This window comes from Trichosurus vulpecula, chromosome 9 (assembly GCF_011100635.1).
Source record: "Trichosurus vulpecula isolate mTriVul1 chromosome 9, mTriVul1.pri, whole genome shotgun sequence".
NCBI classification, from domain to species: domain Eukaryota; kingdom Metazoa; phylum Chordata; class Mammalia; order Diprotodontia; family Phalangeridae; genus Trichosurus; species Trichosurus vulpecula.
The window spans coordinates 43,578,766-43,599,420 of NC_050581.1; the positions used below are offsets into that span (position 1 = coordinate 43,578,766).

Genomic DNA, 20,655 nt, shown 5'->3' on the forward strand with positions numbered 1-20,655 from the left:
GCCCTCCTTGTGTGGCTCCTGAACTCTGGAATTGGTCTGGCCTCCTACTATGGATCCCAGTGATACAAATAATGTTGTACACAGTCAAGCCTTGTTTCATGCACAGTAACCTGCTATTGCTGATTATGTACTTACTTTTGCTCTGACAGGCTAGAACTGGTATGTGGCTTCAGGTCTCCAATTATTAGAGCTTGTGACAGCTGTAACACCCCTCATCGGACTGCTGGCTAACTACTTTCAGGTCCATTTATGGGAGCTTCTACTGGTTTCCTTGACCCAGGTCCTCATCTTGCCACTTCTAACAGATGGTTTATCTGGCACTGTGCTGGTTTCCTTGGTCTTCTTCAACATTTAACATTGGTCTTTCTGGGGTCATTTTCATATATTTGCCCAATTTATCTGGTAGAGCTCGGCTTTTCTATGGCCTTTCCTGTTTCCATCAATTGGAAATTAACTCCTAGAGGAAACACTTCTCTGAAGTATAGCCTATTGTAACTTTTGTTTTTTTTGGAAGCATAGCCAATTACAACCTCAGTTTACATGCTTAAAAATTTTAGCAGTTTTTTTTATTTCTTTGTAATTTTTGTAAAACCCAGAGCCTCTTTCAAGGTTGTTTTCAGCATGATTATTAGTACCTGAATGAGGAAGAATTAACTGTTGCATCCCTCAAATCACTGCCTATATGTCAGTCTTGGGCTAATTATGAGAACTTGCCCATCATAGGTTTTCCTTCAGATAAAGGCTACTTGCATCTGTCTTGAATGTGTGCCAAGGCCAAGGTGTTTGAAAGACCAATCATGAGTTCAGGAAGGACTTCCCATGAACTTGGTCAAATGCATCCTGTCTAGTCAATGCTCCCTAATCTTCAAGGCCAACTGTAAAGTGAAAATACTTTTAAGCTGGATCAGAAGCAAAACTTTTTCTTTATGTAAGAGCAATTTCTCCTCAAATGACATCATAATCTTCCTATGGATGCTGGGGCTTGTATCAGTGTCAGAGGGCCAGGAGCTAGGAACATGTTCGTCACCTGGAAAGAAGGCCTTAGCCACTTTTTCACTCCCTGAACACAATATCCAACCAACTCTCTAAGTTACAGCTGGTTGTAATATATCCTTCAATAAACCCTCCTGAAATATACATGAGATGTACATTAGGTTTTGCTTTAAACTTTTAATGGCTCAGAGGCAATATTTACTAGATACTATGCAAATATAGAGCATTTACTGTTAAATTTGAGGGAATGGGTTAGAGAGACTGATAGCTCCTCTAATTCTTAGAAATCATTCCACAAACCTAGGACAGCTGCCCTCAAAAGATAAATTTTTGTTGAGGTTTTTGGGAAGGTAGATTTAGAGCCAGATTGTAGAGGGTCCTGAAAGTTGAGGAGCACATATGCACATTTAGATCAGAGGCTTTGTTTTTCTTGCTTTTTCAGTGAAGGAAAGGGGGAGGGAGGAGGAAGAGAAGATGCATCTGCATGAAAATAAGATGAAATTTAATATAAAAAATAATGTTGAGAAAACCTAGGACTTAATAACCAGATATGAATGAGGAAGGGATGAGGAATAAGGAAGAATCAAAGATGATTCTGAAGCTTTAAACCTTAGGGTGCCTGAGTAAATGAATGGAACACTGACAGAAGTCAAGAATTCAGAAGTGTTTGGGTTTAGGGGGGGAAATGATACCAGTTTTAGATACATTTGAGTTTGATGCAATGGTAGGACATATTATCAGTAACCTGGCCAGGGAAGCTGCACTGGCTAAGCTGTTTAGGACCCTTTGTCTGAAGCAGCAAGATGGGAAAAACACAATGAGGCAAGAAGGCATGTTGTTCATTCAATGACCTTATGGGGGTGATGTCCTGACTAGCCAGTGAATTGGATTTAAGTGAGGCAGGGCTGTGCAAAGTCATCAGCCTCACTGTGGCAAGACAAAGGTCTGGATGATGGGGGGGAAGACCTTGGCCTTTTTAAGTAAAGGTCTTTCCCAGGTCTGGGTTTGTCTGAACACCCATTCAGTGATTAAAGGCTAGGTAAGAATTCAGACACAAAATAGACTAGTTTGTCTACTCAAAAGAAGGCTTACTTTTCGGAGTGAAAGGAGTGGCCTGTAAGGGTGTAAAAGTACTCTCCAACTGGTGGCAAAAGAGAGTGAAATAGATGAGATAAAATAGGATTTAGAGGTAGAAGAGACCTGAAAATAAAAAAACAAATCCAGGGGGCAGGGAACCAGATTTCACAGAACAAATCCCCTTAATAAAAGAATGTCCTATAAAACTTGGACTCAGTCAAAAGGCTGCACCTGAGGACCTAGAGGGCCACATGTGGCCTGGAGGACAAAAGTTCCTCACCTCTCATAGTCCAAGCCTGTCACTATCACACATACATCCCCACCCCACCCTCCCATTCCATATGACAGAAGAGGACAATGAGGCCTAGAAGAGTTGTTACTTGGCCAAGATTAGACAGGTAGCAAGTGGCTGAGCCAATATTTGAAACCAAGTCCTCAGACATGAAATCCTTTGCTCTTGTGACCGTAGCAAATGATCTGATAAATTTTCTTTCCCTACCTGCATGAGGATAACTCACAACTATTTAGTGTTTTAAGATTTGCAATGCCCTTGACAGTGACAGATTTTCTAGTGTTTGGGAGTTAATGGATAAGATAGGAAATGTATGTGGAAATACATTTCCCAGAGTCTTTGGGTTTCCATTTTCCTTGAAGAGACTTCTAGTGATGAATTTTTATGGGCATGGGGCAGAAAAGAGATACCCACATATTCTCTATTCGGGGTTTTCCTTTGGAGTAGCTGGGACACAGGCATACAGGCTGGGGGGAAGTGAGAACTAAACAAATCCTGGAGAATTGTTGGGCTCACGTGGAGACTCAGAGAAAGAGTAGATGGGAAGAAGAGTCAAAGTGAAATAGATCAGATCAAACTTGGGACTGGCTGGGCTATGAACACAGCCATGGTGAGATACATCCAGCTTCCTCAGAGCAGTGGCCAAGGAAATTTCAGTAGGTTCTAAAATCAAGCGAATGACTTCCTTACTTGATCCCTTGGGCTGAGAGAAAAGGGATTTGATCTGGCACATCACCAATTCTATCGTGGTTCATAATTGGAATTTTTCTTAAGTTTGCTTGCTGTTAACAGGTGAATTAACGTTTCAATAAACATCGAAGCAACATTGCCATTAAAAGGCAATTGGGGTGTGGGTGTAGCGTATCTCAGGTTGCTACCCTAGATGTATTCTGGATGAAAACTGGGGAACAGCTGGAGAAAAAACATGTTGACATGACTGGAGATCATAGGGAATAGGTTGCTCAATTGCAGATACAGTGCCATCTGGCGACCAAAGGACATACTAAATCCCAAGGGACATGTACCTAGTACTCTTACCACCCACGCACACACTATCTAGCAAGTATACATTGTCAAAATCACTACTCTGAGGTAGGTGCTATTATCCCCATTTTACAGGTAAGGAAACAAAGGCATAATTTTGTTTGGATAAAGACAGGCTTAAATATACCAGAGAACAGAAGCTGCCGGGACCAGCCAACCAGATACAGTGTCAGCGCTGAGGGCAGATCCTTTCATTTTGGTCTTTGCATTCCCAGGGCTTAGCACTGTGCCTGGCACATTAAAAGCACCTGATAAATGTTGGTGGATTGATTGGGGGAGATGAGTATGGTGAGGGAGGCTAAGGGATGAGTTAGTGAAAGGGATGTCGTTAAGTGGCTGCTTTCAATTAGTCTGTAACATTTTTTAAAAAGGTGATGCCAGAGGGGGGACTGATGTCCTTAAGTGTGATTAGCCCTTTTATTTCTGGGAAATTCACAGCAGTTTTGTGGCTGACTGTATTGGGATGAGGTCTTTATTCTATTCACTCTGGCTTTTAACACCTTACAACTTCTCTATGTATAGTTCTGAGAGCAAGAGCAGTATTTGTTTTTATTGGGTAAAACAGGCACTTTGGACCTGGCCAATTTCTCTTTTGTCAGTTTTTCTAATGCACATTTTGCTTCTGCTAAAATGGTCATGTGTTGTCAGACTGAGGGTTTATCTGTTACCATCCAGGTATTATGAAGCTGGGAAAGGAGGCTGTAGTGTTTCCAAGGGGAATTATCTTCCAGGTAGGTAGCTGTAGGTACAAGGATTAGAGATCAAGAGCTGCGTAGGCTGGAGGTATGGATTTTTAAATTAGTCAACCTAGAGCAGAAATCCCCTGATGGACAGCGTAGAAAGTGAAGTTGACTAAGGACTGAACTTTGGCTAATAATCCCTTTTCAGGGACAAGTGGAAGAACTAGAAAAGGGGACAAATTAAAGGTAGTAGTTCAGTACTGGTGTAGTGTTGAGACCAAAGCAAATTTCACAAAGCGTGTTTTCAATAGTGTCACATGCTGCAGAGAGCAAAGAAATTAGGATTACAAAAAAATTCACTGGATTTTGCACCATTAAGGTACAGGCAGAATTTTAAGTATATAGTGGAATGAATTAACAGGAAGTGAGGAGATACAGGAAATGTATGTACCCCAATCAATTGAAAAGTTTGGTAGTAAAAGTAAAGATAGATAAGGTAGTAGCTTATACTTAAAAGAAAAGGAAGGAATAGTTAATAGAGCACACGAAGATGTTAGCAAGCATTGGGGTACTTTATAAATGCTCGTCAGAGCGAACCGAATAACTGAAATAACAAGGTCCCTGAGCACATGGGGAGGAAATGATTTAAGAACAGCAGTGGGAGTAGTGTTGACCCTGGAAAACAGGGGAAACACTTCTTCCTTTAATAAGCAGAGAGAAAAAAAGTAGGTATAGCAACTCTGCTACAGAGGAACAATAGAGAAAAGGGACTACCACCGGTGAAAAATCCTCAATCATGGATTGTCATGACAGGTCAAGAACATGAGGAAGCCTAGTCATAGGGATAGGAATTGAAAGGAGTTACCAGTGACTCACTGCACAAGTATAGAAAAGGGTCATCTTTTATTGGTTACTAGATAGTCTATTCCTTAACAGCTCCATAAAAGAGCAAGTAACAAGAGGTGAAACTTGTTATTCAAAAGGTTTTGGATTGTTTTTGCTGTTTTACTTGTTCCTTTCATTTCTACCCTTAATTCAAAGTTGTTTGCATGCTGCCACCAATATTAGTGATTAAATTCAACTATTGTAATGAACAAAAACACTAAACATAACATTTCCAACTTCTAAATACAAACTTCCTATCTAGAACTCATATACAAACACCGGTGTCAGGAAGACCCATCTTCCTCAGTTCAAATCTGGCCTCAGACACTTACTAGCTGTATGACCGCGGACAAGCCACTTAATCCTATTTACCTCAGTTTCCTCATCTACAAAATGAACTGGAGAAGCAACTGGCAAACCACTCCAGTATCTTTGCTTAGAAAATTCCAAATAGGGTCAACAAGAGTTGAACTGAAAAACGACTGAACTACAAAATTATTCTCCAAGAGAATGTGTCTTACAAGTTTCTATTGTAAAGTTATTGTACGGTATCTGGAAAGAACACTGTTTTGGCATCCAAAGCACATGGGTTTGAACCCTGGCTCTGCTTATTTGGGGAAGTCCAACTTTTTTATCCTGTCCTCTAAAATGATATCGATATTTATAATCTATGAAAGGAATCCTCAAAATTCTGGTGTGAAGATCAGCAATATCTGGTCTATCTCTTCCATTACAAAATTTTACTGCTAAGAAATCGAGGGCCCAAGACACCAAATGACTTATTCAAGCTGACATAGTGGAAATGCCCTTTCCCAAGGTTAATGGGAGGCAAAAGCACTGAAAAAAATAATACTGAAAAAAAACCCAACACCTTCCAAGATGAGTTTAAATTTTTAAAAAAATAAATTATTCCCCTCTCTTCAGTACCCAGGGAGATCACACTATTATTCCTTATAACAGCTAGCAGTTAGGGAATTACCACCAAAAACACTTGTATGGGATGCATTTTAAAATTCTGTCATTGCTGAATTTAAGTTAACCTTAATGAACATCAGAACTGGATAACATACTAAAAATGTAGCAGTTGAAGTTTCATTTGTAGCCTTCTAATTTTTTTTAGGTGTAGAAGAAAACATGTAAAAGAATGTGATATCATACCAAGCACTTCTGTTGGACAAGGCCTTAGAAGAACAAAAGTTTTTAATGCGACAAGTCCAGGGAAAGATTAGTATGGAAGCTTCATTGAACAGAGGCAGAAGAAAATTTCACTTTTGTAAGAAGCAGTTGGAACAATCTGGACTGCAAATAAAAATACAGGGAGACTAAAAAAGGGATGGTACAGTAGTCCAAACAGATTTTATTTAAATTGTCCACATATCACCATATCATCCAATGGTAATGTGCTTAAAATAATGCCGTAACTGAAAACAAAGGGATTAATGTAGTAAAATAAGCAACATCCTGCCTAGGACCTAAATACTATACTTTTTAAATGCTTCAAGTATTCCAGATTATGGGGATAATCACTTTCTTCATCTTGAAAAATAGCATCAAAGGTGGATACACTGCCTTGCCCCTGGAAAGACCTATGATCCTTCAAAAAAAGGACACCATGTGCTTAGCAAAGAAACACAATAATCAGGACAAAGGTCTTATAGTCACAGTAGTATACCCACCCTGCAATATAATACCTATATGTGGTTTAATGTCAGAGGACAATGTAGATCATTCCAAATGAAGACAAAACCATTCATTAGGCTTGCTCTGGGCCCAATTTAACTTAGATCAGAAACTTAATCTTGATTATTAGAAAATTATCCAGTTATTTACCTTTTGTAATAATTACAACTCAATAAAATTCAACTCTTCCCTTTGGTCACTGTATATCTACATTGAAATTCTAAGCATCAAAAAGCCTAAAGCCCAAGTGAGTTTCTTCTGTGCCATAAATACACATTTGGATTCTGCTCATGCAAAATTTGGAGTTAACACCTTTTACCTAAAGTTCTAGTTGTAGAGATTACATAAAAGAGCTGATAGCTATGAAAAAGAAAAAAACCAAGTCTAAGAAATATCTTGCTGCCATTTATAGGTTTAACCACTATATATACTTCTTCGGGTAATAGTTTTTCTTTTGCTTTTGCACAGAATAAAGGGAAAGTACTATTTGGTCTCTATTGTAAAAATCCTGAAGTTTTACAGATTAGAGCATTACCTGGTGAAAAAGTACATATTGAGGTACATATGAGGTCTACTGATTTAAATCACTGACATTTCCCAATGAACGGTATAGAAAAAACTGCACACTGTAATGACTTATTATTAATATTGTTAAGTATTTCCAACGTCTTGGAGTGCTGTTTTATGCTTTGCAAGCTTTAGTCAGATAAGCCAGTCAAAAGCCTTGCACGTGGTATGCATAGCCAACACACGCATATTTGTTATTTCTTGGTATAACAGAACTTAGAAGAGCTATCCTAATAAAACTAGTTGGTAGGTGCTTCTAAGCCCAGTAACGAGTACAAAAATAAACAAATTAAGAATGTACAGAAGCATGGACATTTGCACTCATGGTATGGTACAATGAAAGTGATTATAAACAAAGAGACAAATCCTTCAAAAGGGAAGATGACAATATTTTATTGTTATTACAAAGGCAATTTTTTACTTGTCATATGAATAGCCGCAAGAGCAGACTAAGCGTAATCCTCACACAGGCATCATGTTAGGCACAGTAGGTAGCTATAAATCATATGGAAAAACAATTTTAACTGTGGATCCCCAAAATTCCCACTTAAAGAGAGATTACTCCTTGACTTTGCTTTTAAAATACTGTAACCAGTTCCCTTTATCCTCCCCACTTAAAAATAAATTCAAAGTCATAGAAAATCTTGAAAGATCTCTATGTTTTTTTTAATAGAAACTAACAGAAGAAACTCAAGTCTACTACAAACAGAGGGAATAGACATTTGGCAATTCATTACCAATGAATATCTGATAATACACTTATGTGTATAAGTATGCAGTACTCATCCACAAAAATAAAGGCTGTGACCCACAGCCAATCTTGTTTTTACCAAATACAACATACATAAGGAAAAAATAATTCTCTAACTAAATTCTCACAATTTCTACTTAATGTGCATATGGATAAACAGGGAAGAATTTGATTACCCAAGAAATTCACAAGCTATAACTCCAATACAAATGTATTCCCTTTCATAGGTAGTAGAAAAGGAGGTAGTGAGAACCTATGGCCAGCAGTATTTGAAACAAAACAGTTTTTTCATCTACCAGTAACTAAGCTAACAATAGTTTAGAAAATTAAAGCTAAATATGGGTAGAGGGAAAATATTCCTATTCCATGTCTGCTGTCTCCAAACCTGACAGTTCAATGTTAAGCTTCAGCAGGCACACATGGCCAATGCTGGACGACCAGAAAAAAAACAGGTGGCACTCTTATAGGTCTCTCAGTCTGGCATCTTCAGCTTAATGGAAAAAAAAAAAGGCTCTATTATTTTCCTTACAGGACATAACAAGAAAGGCTCTAATTCCCTGGTTTTTTTTTTCAATTCCTAAGTGCACCAATAACTCATTTAGCATACTGATGTTTCAAGGAAGTATAGGATTAGAGGTGCATGAAGTTTATTCACATAGGGAAGACTCACTGAGTTCTATGATACTGAAAAGAAATATCTTAGAACCAAAAATCTATCGATATTTGGCCAACTTGAATGCTAATAGTAAACAGATTCAAATTGAAACTACTCTGAAAATCTGTTGGAAAATAATTTTGGGTAATAGTTCCTATTGACTGAACTGTATAAGAAGTACAAAATGCAACTCTCACATCTTCTGAATTGCTTAGAACTGAATAGACTAATATGTTACTACTATGGCGTGACTTCTGTAAGAAAATCATTATCACTATTTATCAGATATTAACTGCTAGGTTTCACTTAAAAATTAGCAGAGGAAAATCTAAGTCAAGATTTCTAGAGTAGGAAAAAAAAATACCAAATACCACCCCTGATTGATCACTATCTACCTTACATATGTCTGTGAGAGGATTAATGACAGTTTGCACTGGTATTGTCTGCCCATGCTGAATATAACATTAGCCAATGTGATCAGAACTATAGTGTTGTAACCAGAGCTATTAAAAAATCAGTTTTAAAAGTTGCCAGATACTAAAGAGGCTGACAATTGCATTTAAAACCTTGATCACCTAATGACCCTACCAAAAGCAGTAGAATCATCATCCAAATAGCTGAGTTCAATGGGAAGACTTTGCCACTGAGAAAAGTTGCTGGAGTGCTCTTTTGTGGAGTAGTCATCAAAAATCTTGTATGAAGTGATGCCAGCCAAATAACCAGTGCTCCCGTAGATCACCAGTGGAAGAACTAATTCCTCAAAAGTTCATTCAGGATGTTAGGGTTACCATACTTTTTTGAAGCCAACTTCACTTGGTTTCAAGTATGACCCAATATCTGGAAGTACTCCACTTGAGTGGCTATCGCCAATAACAGCTCACTTAATATGGTCTTTAATGTCCCATATGAGCAGTTCTCATAGCATTATAGCATTTACCAGTAGACAAATATGAATTAATTTCATGTTACAGTGAACAACCTGGGCTCTCTAAGGAACATTTATGGTATTCTTGCATTTAATCATCATATACATTATCAGGACTTTCAGTTCAAGATAAAGGAAACATACATGGGCTCTAGATCAAATGATACCATCTATCATTTGATAATGTCTTATTTCATGGCAATATACTCAGTCCGACTCTTTCAAGTTGCAATTTACATAACATTTCCATTCTTATGGCTGGATAAGTCCTTTTTCAAATTAAAAGCAGTAAGTACGCCATTTTTTTTTTGTTTCTCCACTGAAATAAATAAATATTTAAGGTGGCAATTATTTAGAAAACCTCATTACATTGATGAACTTATATAACTAGTAATTGCACTATATTCCAAAAACTAAACAAATGCAATCTTTTCCTTTGCATTCTTCACCCAAATTCAGTGCATCAATTAAAAAATTATGCAAAATGATCTAGCATGAAAAATTGATGAAGCATATTATTTAACATAAAAAGATGCAATCTCTGAGGAACTTTCAAGGAAAATCATTTATCTAATACTTCTATATTCAAGACGTAAAAAGAAATGTTTAGGTTATATCCTAAACACACAGGCAACTGCCCTACTGCTTTGCCACTTGACCATTAATATGTAACCAGATTGCAGAAGACTTGAGAATGACAGCTCAGCATTTAGAGAAGGCTAAAAAGCAATCTGCCACATTTCCACATGCTGCCAAATCGCTTCCAAAACTAAAGTCCCCCGTGCAACATATCAGCTAGACTCAAAGGGGACTGGTTTTAAAATTTACCACCTCTAAGTTGGAATGGTTTCATATGAAACACATTCCACTCAATTATCCAAGTTTAAATTTCTGTAAATTAATTTAATGTCTGCTACTCAAATGTGAAAATTCTACTAAAAAAACTTTTTAAAAATTGATTTTAAATACAGCAGTTAACTATAAGCATATCCTCCACGGTTAATGTCATTCTCTTTAACAGTCTTGGCAACAAGCAGTTATTGAAAGTGTAAACATTTTGAGAGCAAACATCTGGTTAAAAAAATTTATTCAATCAAAAATGGAAAATAATCTTTGGATATAATTTCACTGATTCTTTAACTTTTAGACTCTTTGAAATCCAAGAAAAGCTAGTGTTTTGCTCTTGTTCACTTCTCAGTACAAAAGAGCTTATTAATTTCAATTACAGCTCTCAGATTTCCCAGAAATAACAGCCCAGAGATTTGCAGACATAATAAAATTTATTTAAATTTCATGCATTATGGTAGCTACAGGTGTAATCATATGAAACTGAAGGACAATAATTTTGCTCTGTCCATACAATGTAGCCTTATAAGTTAAAAGAATGGGAGGTTCCACAGTTACAAAGAAACAAATGGTTAAACTGTTTTAAGTTTTAAGTATTTCTGAATGGAAATACAGTCATTGACTGTTGCTTTTTCATTTCTGAGGGATGTTACAGGGAGGGGACTTTCCATTATTTAAATACATGATTACATAGTAGGGGAAAAGTAACATTCTAAAAAAGTCAATTCTTCAATAAATGGCAATATTAAAAATTAAATTAGGGGCTTCTAGGAATACTTTAAAAGTTTTCTTTCCCATTTCTCATTCACCTTAAATTTCTTTTTAAGTCATAGTTATTGTAGATTGTTAACCTTCAACCTAAAAAGAACTACCATGCTGACATGTGGCTCAATCAAAAAATTAATTTCAGTTTTAGATTCAAGAACTCAGCTTTCACGTTCAAATTGCTTAGATCACAAATTTAAACTGTGCTTGATTCTACTTATCTCACTCCAAATATCAGTATGTGCAAATTTTTATTATCTTAAATATTTGGTAGTTGATTTTCTCAATTCATATTTAGCTTTAAATAGCAAGGATTATCCAGCCTTCAAAGTTACCAATACAGAGAGTGAACTGAGTAACTTGTAAGAACTGGCATTTTTCACTGATGCAGTTTTCCAATTCAATGCAGCTTCTACAAATATTAATAGAGGCACTTCATGCCAGATCTTGCAAGTTTTCTTTTTTGTGAATTCCACTCTTTTAATACTAGATTTTTACAGAGGGGAAGAATTTCATTGTTTTACCTATAAAACCACAGAATGCTGTTTGTCATTTCAAAACATGTTTAAGAAATCAACTAAACAAACCTAAATATTAATTTTGGCAGAAAACAAAACTGACATGAAGTTAATAAAGCAGTGTCATATTTGAACAAACATTTTAGCTTTATGAATGCACTAACCACCGAAAGGGACAAAACTAATTTTTTTCCTTTAATAACAACCTTGAACGTTGCTCGTAAACGCCTCATTTAAAACAGTGGGTGGGTGGGGTAGTTTAGAAAAGTCCAAGTAATAAAATGTATTCAATTACTTGGAAAGTTAAAAAGCTAATGCAACAGTGTTACATCCAGATAAAAAACATTATTCAAAAGCAATTCAAATACCGAAAAGGATTTCAAATTGAATATTTTATTAACATGGTAGTTGTCTTTGTAACATGTGCACACACACTCGCACACTCTGAATGATCTGCCTGGAAAAAAGATGTCTAAATATGCCTAAGGGGAAAATTAAAAATAAAAAATTCCTTTAGGTTTTCATTATTGTAGGCAATTATGTCCACATCACTTACAAAGCTATTGCCGAATCTGTCCAAGGAAGCAGAATTTGGGAGGAGAAAAAAAAAAAAAACTTTGGGGAAAATTCAACAGTGGCATAGCAGAGCTCTCAATATGAGAAAGCTGACATAATGTGGACTTTTGCTGTGAAATCTGTCTTTGCAAAATATGGGGAGAAGTTTATCAATGGGCAGAAAATAAGAGAAGGCGGTGTGAAGTAGGCTTTTGCAGAGTCAATTTTCCTCACAGTATTGTGCAGGGTCATCAAGAAAAATGCTTAGTCCTTCTCTGGAACCAGTTTCAGAACTTTTCCAATTGCAATGGTCTTCCCTAAAAGACAACAACAATGACAAAATAAAAATAAAAAACCACCTTTTCATTAACAGTCTAGACAAACTACAAAATCATTTTGACCTCCTGAGGTCCCATTTTCAATACATTTTATAGTTGAAAAATTATTCAAAAGGCTTACTGACATTTTAAGCCAACAAAGTTTTAGATAACATATATAAGTGGTTAAACACAAAAGGTAGACATAGAAGGTGTAATCTCTATTACTAGAACTTTATAATGTGAAATAAGTGTAACTGATTAGGACAAAGAAATAGTTATTACTGATGTATATAACACAGAGGGAACATATATAGATTAATGGGGATTACCACCCCTTTTTTTTTCTGGGAATTTGGTGTAATACCTAAAACCAAAACAAAATAGATACAACAATCAATATGAACTGCTAGATGAAAATACTACTGAATCAAGTAAGGCCTAAAAGTATCTAACACAATCTTAATTCAATTCAACTGTTCTCCCTTCCTCTCAAATCTTTTCCTCCACTTTATGGCATCCTCCCAAACTGCCAAAATGATTTTCCTTAAGGGTAGTTCTGATCATTCTTACTCAATTAACTCCAGCCCCTTCCTACTGCCTCCAGGATAAAATACATGCGTATTCCTGGTAACTTTTTGAAGTCCCTCACAACCTGGCCTCAACATACCTTTCCAGTCTCATTATACAGTACTATCTTCCTGTTTTTCACATGCCTGTGTCTCCTACCTCTGTTCCTTCTCCCTTCTCTTTCTTCAAAACTCAGCTCAAGCTCCACATTTCATATGAAACTTCCCCTGAATCCCCCAATACTACTGTCCTTCCTCCTCAGACTGCCTTGTCTTTATTCTAGATGCACTTATCTAACAACATAATGTAAATTCCCTGGAGGCTGAGACAGTTCCCTATCTACCTTTCCATAGTACCTGGCATATCATCCAGTGTACAACAAGTGCTTAATAAATGTTTGTTGATAGACTGAATGTCCCTAGGATAATTTTTTTACAAAGAACTGCAAAGTAACAGTGGTAAAGAGAAATCAACCTATATCCCTATGTACTAAATGCTAAGAAATACAGGATATGGTGTTTTAAAATAAAAGTATATTCTGTCTTAAGTTTTAAGCAAAACCTTCGCATCAATGCTATATAAATCTCTAACTCCAATAAAATGAGTTTTCTCAAAAGTAGCATTAATTTCATGATTCCTCAGTCAAGTTTCTCATGAATTTCAATATCACCCATTTCAGGACCATCAATGAGGTGAAATACATTTGGTTAGATGATAAGTTAAATTATCATATAATGTGCTATTCAAAACTTTGGTTAGTTAAAAGGAAATATTCTAGTCACAAAAGGCAAGCTGCAGGTACTGTTCAAACAATTAAAATCAAGTAGATATAAACAAAATTTAAAAAATTTTTTACATATATTTAATTTAGCATATAAAATGTTTTTAAAATTTGGTACTATGGAATCATATTTAAGATTTCAATTCTGGGGCAGCTAGATGGCGCAGTGATGGGGCAGCTAGATGGCGCAGTGAGTAGAGCACCAGCCCTGGAGTCAGGAGGACCTGAGTTCAAATCTGGCCTCAGACACTTGACACATGTACTAGCTGTGTGACCTGGGGCAAGTCACTTAACCCCAATTGCCCTGCCAAAAAGCAAAAAAAAAAAAAGATTTCAATTCTAAGCAGCCCACCATAGCTAATGCTATGCTATGCATAGCTGATGCACACTTTATGAAGGAGGGAGGGTTCCAGTCTCAAATCATCTGGCACTCATTAGCTGTGTCTTCCAAGAAATCACTTTACCTTTTTCTTACCAATAAAACAAGATGGATTTGAATAGATGATTTCAAAAGTCCCTTCCAGTTCAATTAGTCTATGGATTCAAAGTCCTCTCTGAACCCACACTGATGCAGGATTCTAATGATGGATTTTATTAAAGCACAAGCACAGATCAATGAGTTATAAACATGTTATCTTTTAGTCCTCTTACCCTCATCTCTTAAGGTAAAACGACCCATCTGAGGGAAATCTTTGAAGGTCTCAAGGCAGATGGTTCCTGCTGTCCTTAAACGGGCAATGCATACTTGATCTTGTTTGACAAAACGTGGTCGTGTCTTACTTTTTTCTCCTGATTTTTTGTCTACCAAGCAGATTAAGGCCTATCCAAAACACAAGTCCAGAAGCTTTACATCAAACCAGATAAACAAAGAGTTTATATCAAATAAGGAAAAAATAAATCAGATTAGTGTCCACTAATTTCTCCCCCACTCCTAAGTCTTGAGCCTTAACTTCAAAAAACTTAACAATCCCTGCAAGAATTTCAACATCAAAAACACACTCCAAACAACATCCCAAAAATGCCACTATGGAGGAATTATAACATCAAGGTTTTGAACAGCTCTGGTTTTCAACTAGGTACCATCTTTTCATAGTGACTGTCTGACAATGAAAGTTGTGTATTATTTTACTACAAACTCACTGTTATCTCGACTTCTTCGATACAGGTATGAATGTGCAGCACCGCATTATAACCTGGGCAGATGATGGATTTGTGCTCAATAATCACTATCTGAAAAGCAACACAAAGTTCATTACTATTTCTCTATGCTTAAAGGCAACAGACAGCAAGGTTCAGTCTTGTGTATTATGCATTCTTGCATATAAAAAACTGGCACTAATTAACCTACCATTAATAGCACAATGGCTTTGGGTTTCTAGTCACCCAGCATACACTGTTCCTTGTAATGAATAGTTATTTTAAAGGCTACTTATGGTATGTGCAGAACATGGAAAGTTTTAAAGGAGGGTAGAAGATAGCATGCTTATTTTTCCTGATACAAACTGAATATATCAAGCATTTGTAGCATTAAAATTACTTACTTGACAGTAGATCAAAGGAAAATGAGTTAAATGCTAAAGAGTTGAGTTCAACAGTTTGTAATGCTACCTGGCTTAGCCATTTACTTATTGCTATTTGACTCCAAGTCAGTTAAGCTCTCTGAGCCTCAGTTTCCTTATTTACAGAATGAGGACACGACCTTCTCCCCTTCTTAACACAGGTTTGTTGTGAGGATCAAATGAGAAGACAGATTAAATAGCACTTTCTAAAAGTCCAAAGCAAAGTTTATTTAAAATTTAGAGCTGTTTGAGAAATGGCTTTAGTGCCCCATTGCAGATTATATGCAGAATAAAAGAAACTATGACATTATGCATTTAGACTGTATTGAACAAAGGTGTTTATGTGCAAAGTATCATTATTTTAAGGATTTGATTAATTTGGTGCCATTATAATTTGGTAAAGTTTCTCCACCATACTGCAAATGCAAATAAAATATATATAACAACAGTTAGAGAAATGAAGTACTCCATAATCAGATTTAAGGTGTGGTGATATGCGCACTTGCACTTACCTGGGCATCAAACGTGCGTCCAGAATGACAAAGATTATTAGGATCACAAAGTATGAATCCTGGAAGAATTTCTTCTTCTTCAATTCCCTTTAGTCTAATCTTGAGGTTTTCACCTGGGGCTACAGAATCAGTTTCTACATCATCAGATAGGATTCCAAGAACTTCCACGTTGTGCTTAAAGAAACCAAGATTGGATTTTTGATATTTGAAAAATGTGTTCATTACATTATAATTTATAAAATTACATATGAATATTTGCTTAACTCTTATAGCTAAGTTTTTTACTTACTGATTAAGCAATGAAAAATATCTGTTGTATTGAAAAGATTATTCCATTCAAAACCAATGATGGAAATAAAATAAATATACCAACAATACAACTGCCAATCAAAATATAAAGCAATTCCTTACATCTTTACATGTTAATCAAAGTATGTGGCATAAAATAACTTAATAAATGCTTATTTGTCTTATTCTGATACTGTTCAAAGAAGAAATCAAGGCCTGAATATTAACTCTTCTATTATAAAGCCTCTAATTTATACTTATTTATTAGATCTAACATGAATATAAGTAGGAATTAGTCATCTGATTCTTCTAAGGTTCAACCTCTTCAATCTCACGGCACATTTCCCAATGCCTATCAGTTCCCAATAATCTAAGAGTCTGAATTTTTTGAAAAGTATTCAGACGTAAGTTTAAAAGCAGATCATATGAAAAAATAATCAGTAATGTTGAAGCAATATCCTTTCTAAAATGTTACCCTTATATTAAAGAATAACTAGAAAGGGATCTTTGTGAAATTCTGAATCAATATTTCCTATACCAAAACCGTTCTAAAGGCAACTTCCCCCCACTTCCACCCACCATGATTCTACACAGAAAACAGGCAAGGATGTTTATTTCTTCTGTATGAATTTAAAGGTAGGACTATACTTTTAACTAAACTGTCTACCTTAAGGGAGTAAAGGGGTCGACACTAACAACCCCACCACACAGAAGTGTAACAAGAAATCTTTACTTACTATTTTATGCTCAACTAATCCAGCACCACCCCCACACACAAATGTCCTTTAATGGTTAAGACCAATGGAGCTAATCTAAAGGTGATGTGAATCTTTATCTCGAGATTCCTTTGTCAAATGTGGGTTTGAGTCAAACAACTTCTTCAAGTATATGAAGGGTTATTATACTGAGGATGGTGACCAGCTGTTCTCCATCTCCACTGAGGATAGAACAAGAGGAAATGGGCTTAAGCTGCAGCATGAAGGATTTAAATTAAATATAAGGAAGAATTTCCAGATAGAGGATTATTAAACATTGGAGTGTGTTCCTGAGTGACGTGGTATTCTCTCCTTTCTCTGATATGTCTGGGTAATTTGAAGTGTGACTCTGGCTGAAGTCTGGGAAAATGACTAAGTGAACTCTCAAGGTTTCCTTAAGACATGATTCTAAGGTACATATTAATACTCACTAAGTGATGGACTAACTCTCATAACCCTTTCTACACATCCACCTCAGAAAGGGCCTGATATCTCAAACAAGAAAAAAGTATTCTTTGACTCCAGTGAACTTAGGATATAACAGGGTTACTGCCTAGCTCATCAGGTATTCTAATTCAAGAGCTAATTATTTCTTCACTCATACATATTTAGTATCTGATAGTTCTGTAATTTTGACACACACTAACAACTTGTATTTCTTAACAGTAAGATTACACGATTTCTTGCTGAAAGAGACAGAAGAGAGGGAGTTACAGTTTTGGGGCATAGAGCCAATTTTGAGCTTAGAAAAGATTTTAGGCCAGTCATTGAAAGCCTAGAAAGAAAGAAACTGATATGCTTACTGGGTTTTAGATGTACAAAGTACATCTTTAATTATGAGTCTAGTCTCCAACTTGCTAGGCCATTCTGTTCCACTAAGGGCCTAATGGGACTAGCAGCTTTGGGGTTTCGCTGTGGGAATAAGAGTAATTATCCTTATCAGGCACAACTGTCTCCAACAACAGTCCACCTGTTAAACTGGCCCATCAGGAAATAGTTAATTGTCTACCACTACTAGTCCAAAGTAGGTATCAATGCTCTCAGTTCAATGAAAAATTGCTGAGTGTTTTTTTTCCCGAATCCATACATTTAAAGTAATAACAATGCAGAAATCATTAACTGAAATAAATTTATAGGGAGAAATACAATATTATGGGCTGGCAAAATATATGTAAGAATAAGATTTTTTTTTAAGCTTACAGGCTAGGTGCCACTAATTAAAACACTTAACTGGAAAGCACATTATTTGAACTATGATATAATAATAAAGTTCTAGGGTTTGGCATGTTTAGGGTCTTGGCACATCTCTGAAATCAGAGGAAGAAGAACCTATTAGAATCAACCAACAGCATAGTTTATAGGGCAGAGTTATAGACACTGTACCATTATCTTAACTATATATAGTAAATGCTACATTTACCAAAGTTAAGATCCTGATGAAAGTTTTCATAGAAGAGTCCTACTGTATTTGCTTTTAAACTGAATGACACTGGGCCATGGTCCCATCACCCTCCACCCCTGCCAATTTCACCCATTTCTTTTTTTCTTCCCAAAGACTGATAAAACATTCACTTAAATGAATGGTGAATTTTCTTTGATTTTGATTTGTAGGCACTAGGTCGTGCGTATATTCATGTTCCAAACATTTACTGATATTTTCAAGAAAAAAATTAAACAGAATACAGCATTACAGTTTACTTAGAAGAAAACTTTTCATTCTTACCTTGTTTGGCATCATCACAAGCTGCTGTCCTTTACAAATAGAGCCCGATTCCAGCTTTCCCAGGACCACAGTGCCCATATCCTTTAGAAATAATTTTTTTGAAATCAGATATACAGGCATAATTTGTTGGTTGCATTTTCAACCTTATTGATTACCTTGTAAATAATACTTTAAAAAAAATAATTATTCAGACTAATTATTATGGAACAATCACTAGGGCTGACTGAAGAAAGGAAAACAAGGACCTAAGTAAAGGATCTCGAATTCAAAATAAATAGCATATTCTCAAAAATTATTATGTGAATGAATATAATCAATTCTTTGGGAAAGATTCTGTGATACTACCCACAAACTATTGACAAGAGCAACTCCAGGATTTAAAGAATCAAAATGACTTAAATCCCAAGACAAGTTAAAAAGAGAACACAATCCATTATTGATATTTCTTTATACTATTTTGTTAACAGAAATTATTCTGAACTAAGACACTCCCATCTAACGGTAGCCTTTCTTGATACCTTGTATTTATCCACAATTGGCAGCCTGATTGGTCCATCAACTGATCTGTTGAAATTTGGCAAATTATCCAGATATGGAATAAATGGTAACCCACTGAAAAGATACAATACAACAATTAACAACACTAGTTTTGCCCAGTAACACAAATCAGAAAAATTATAAATCAAGGAATGATTTGGTTCAAGTAACTAATGCAAAAAGATAAGCATAACTGTTATAACAATATTTTATATTCATTTCAAATAGCCTCTTCCCTTAACAATATTTATTATTATTTTCCACAGACTGGTTCCTAGGATAAGAACTTATAACACTTCATAGTGTACCAGGTGTTTTATATACATAATTTCACTTAAGTTTAATCATAATCTTGTGAAACAAGTAGTACAAGCTCCATCTTATAAATGCAGAAACTGAGGTTTGAGAGGTGAAGTGACTTCCCCAAGGGCCCATAACTAATGAATTAGTTAAAAAAACGTGTCTTCTGATTTCAAAGACACTGTTTTTTCCCACTGTAGTTCAGTAATCATTTCAAACACCTGGTCTTCTTTATCTATGTTATTTTCATTTCTATGTCATGTAGACTAGTGAGGAAAAAATTGTGAAGCAATCATTTGACAGACACCTGTAAAATTAAGACTAGCCCAGATCTCAATTCCAAAATTATGATTCTACATAACAACCATTTCCCTTAAAGTGTCAAGGTTGTATTCCTTATTATGTAAATATATTTCACAAGACCATCATGTATTTAAAGGATAAGGCAGACAAACCGCTTTCAAAATTTATGATAGTAGTAGTGGACCTCATTAAACAAGAACACTATTAGTCGTTATTTTCCCCAATCTTAAAGATACTTACATATACCAAGGACAGAAATCTGATTGCTCTTTAAGGTTTGCACCAGTCAATCCTGAGCAGGGCATGAAGTGTATATCCTTTTTGGGATTGAAGCCAACTTTTTTCAAAAATGGCACCAACTTTTCTTTACATTCTTCATATCTACAAATATTTATTAAAAATTAGCCAACTGTGAAAAAGATACTTACATAACATTTCATCATTAAGGAGAATTAAAAAAGAAGACTCAAATAGTCCCCAGTGGCTTATGAACAGTTTTAAAGTTTTTGAAAGCTTGGTATATGCAAGCCATCAATAGCCATATAAAAAAATGCTCAAAATCACAAATAACAGGTGTAAATTAAAACAACTAAGATTCTACCTCAGTCCTCAAAATTCAACCTAAGTACCATCAGATTAGCACAAAAGTGACCAGACAAAATAAATACATGCTGGAGGGACTGGGGGAGGCAAGTACATTAATGCACTGCTGTCAGAGCTGTGAACGCAACCAACTATTCCAGAAAACAATCTGTAATCACACTTTTAAAAAGTCCC

General features: G+C 35.8%; 1 protein-coding gene across 2 annotated transcripts in view; it reads right to left on the reverse strand.

The window, feature by feature from the left end:
* Positions 1 to 6,308: 6,308 nt before the first annotated feature.
* The window catches only part of GSPT1 (G1 to S phase transition 1), a 45,839-nt gene continuing 31,492 nt past the window's right edge, over positions 6,309 to 20,655 (reverse strand). For both annotated transcript variants that reach the window (XM_036739381.1, XM_036739382.1), the window contains exons 9-15: positions 20,119 to 20,259; positions 19,257 to 19,350; positions 18,739 to 18,819; positions 15,973 to 16,146; positions 15,042 to 15,131; positions 14,553 to 14,721; positions 6,309 to 12,550 (exon numbers count right to left, since the gene is read on the reverse strand). In XM_036739381.1, the coding sequence (XP_036595276.1) occupies positions 12,498 to 12,550; positions 14,553 to 14,721; positions 15,042 to 15,131; positions 15,973 to 16,146; positions 18,739 to 18,819; positions 19,257 to 19,350; positions 20,119 to 20,259 (802 nt within the window). In that variant the 3' untranslated portion in view covers positions 6,309 to 12,497. The remainder of the gene's footprint in view (positions 12,551 to 14,552; positions 14,722 to 15,041; positions 15,132 to 15,972; positions 16,147 to 18,738; positions 18,820 to 19,256; positions 19,351 to 20,118; positions 20,260 to 20,655) is intronic.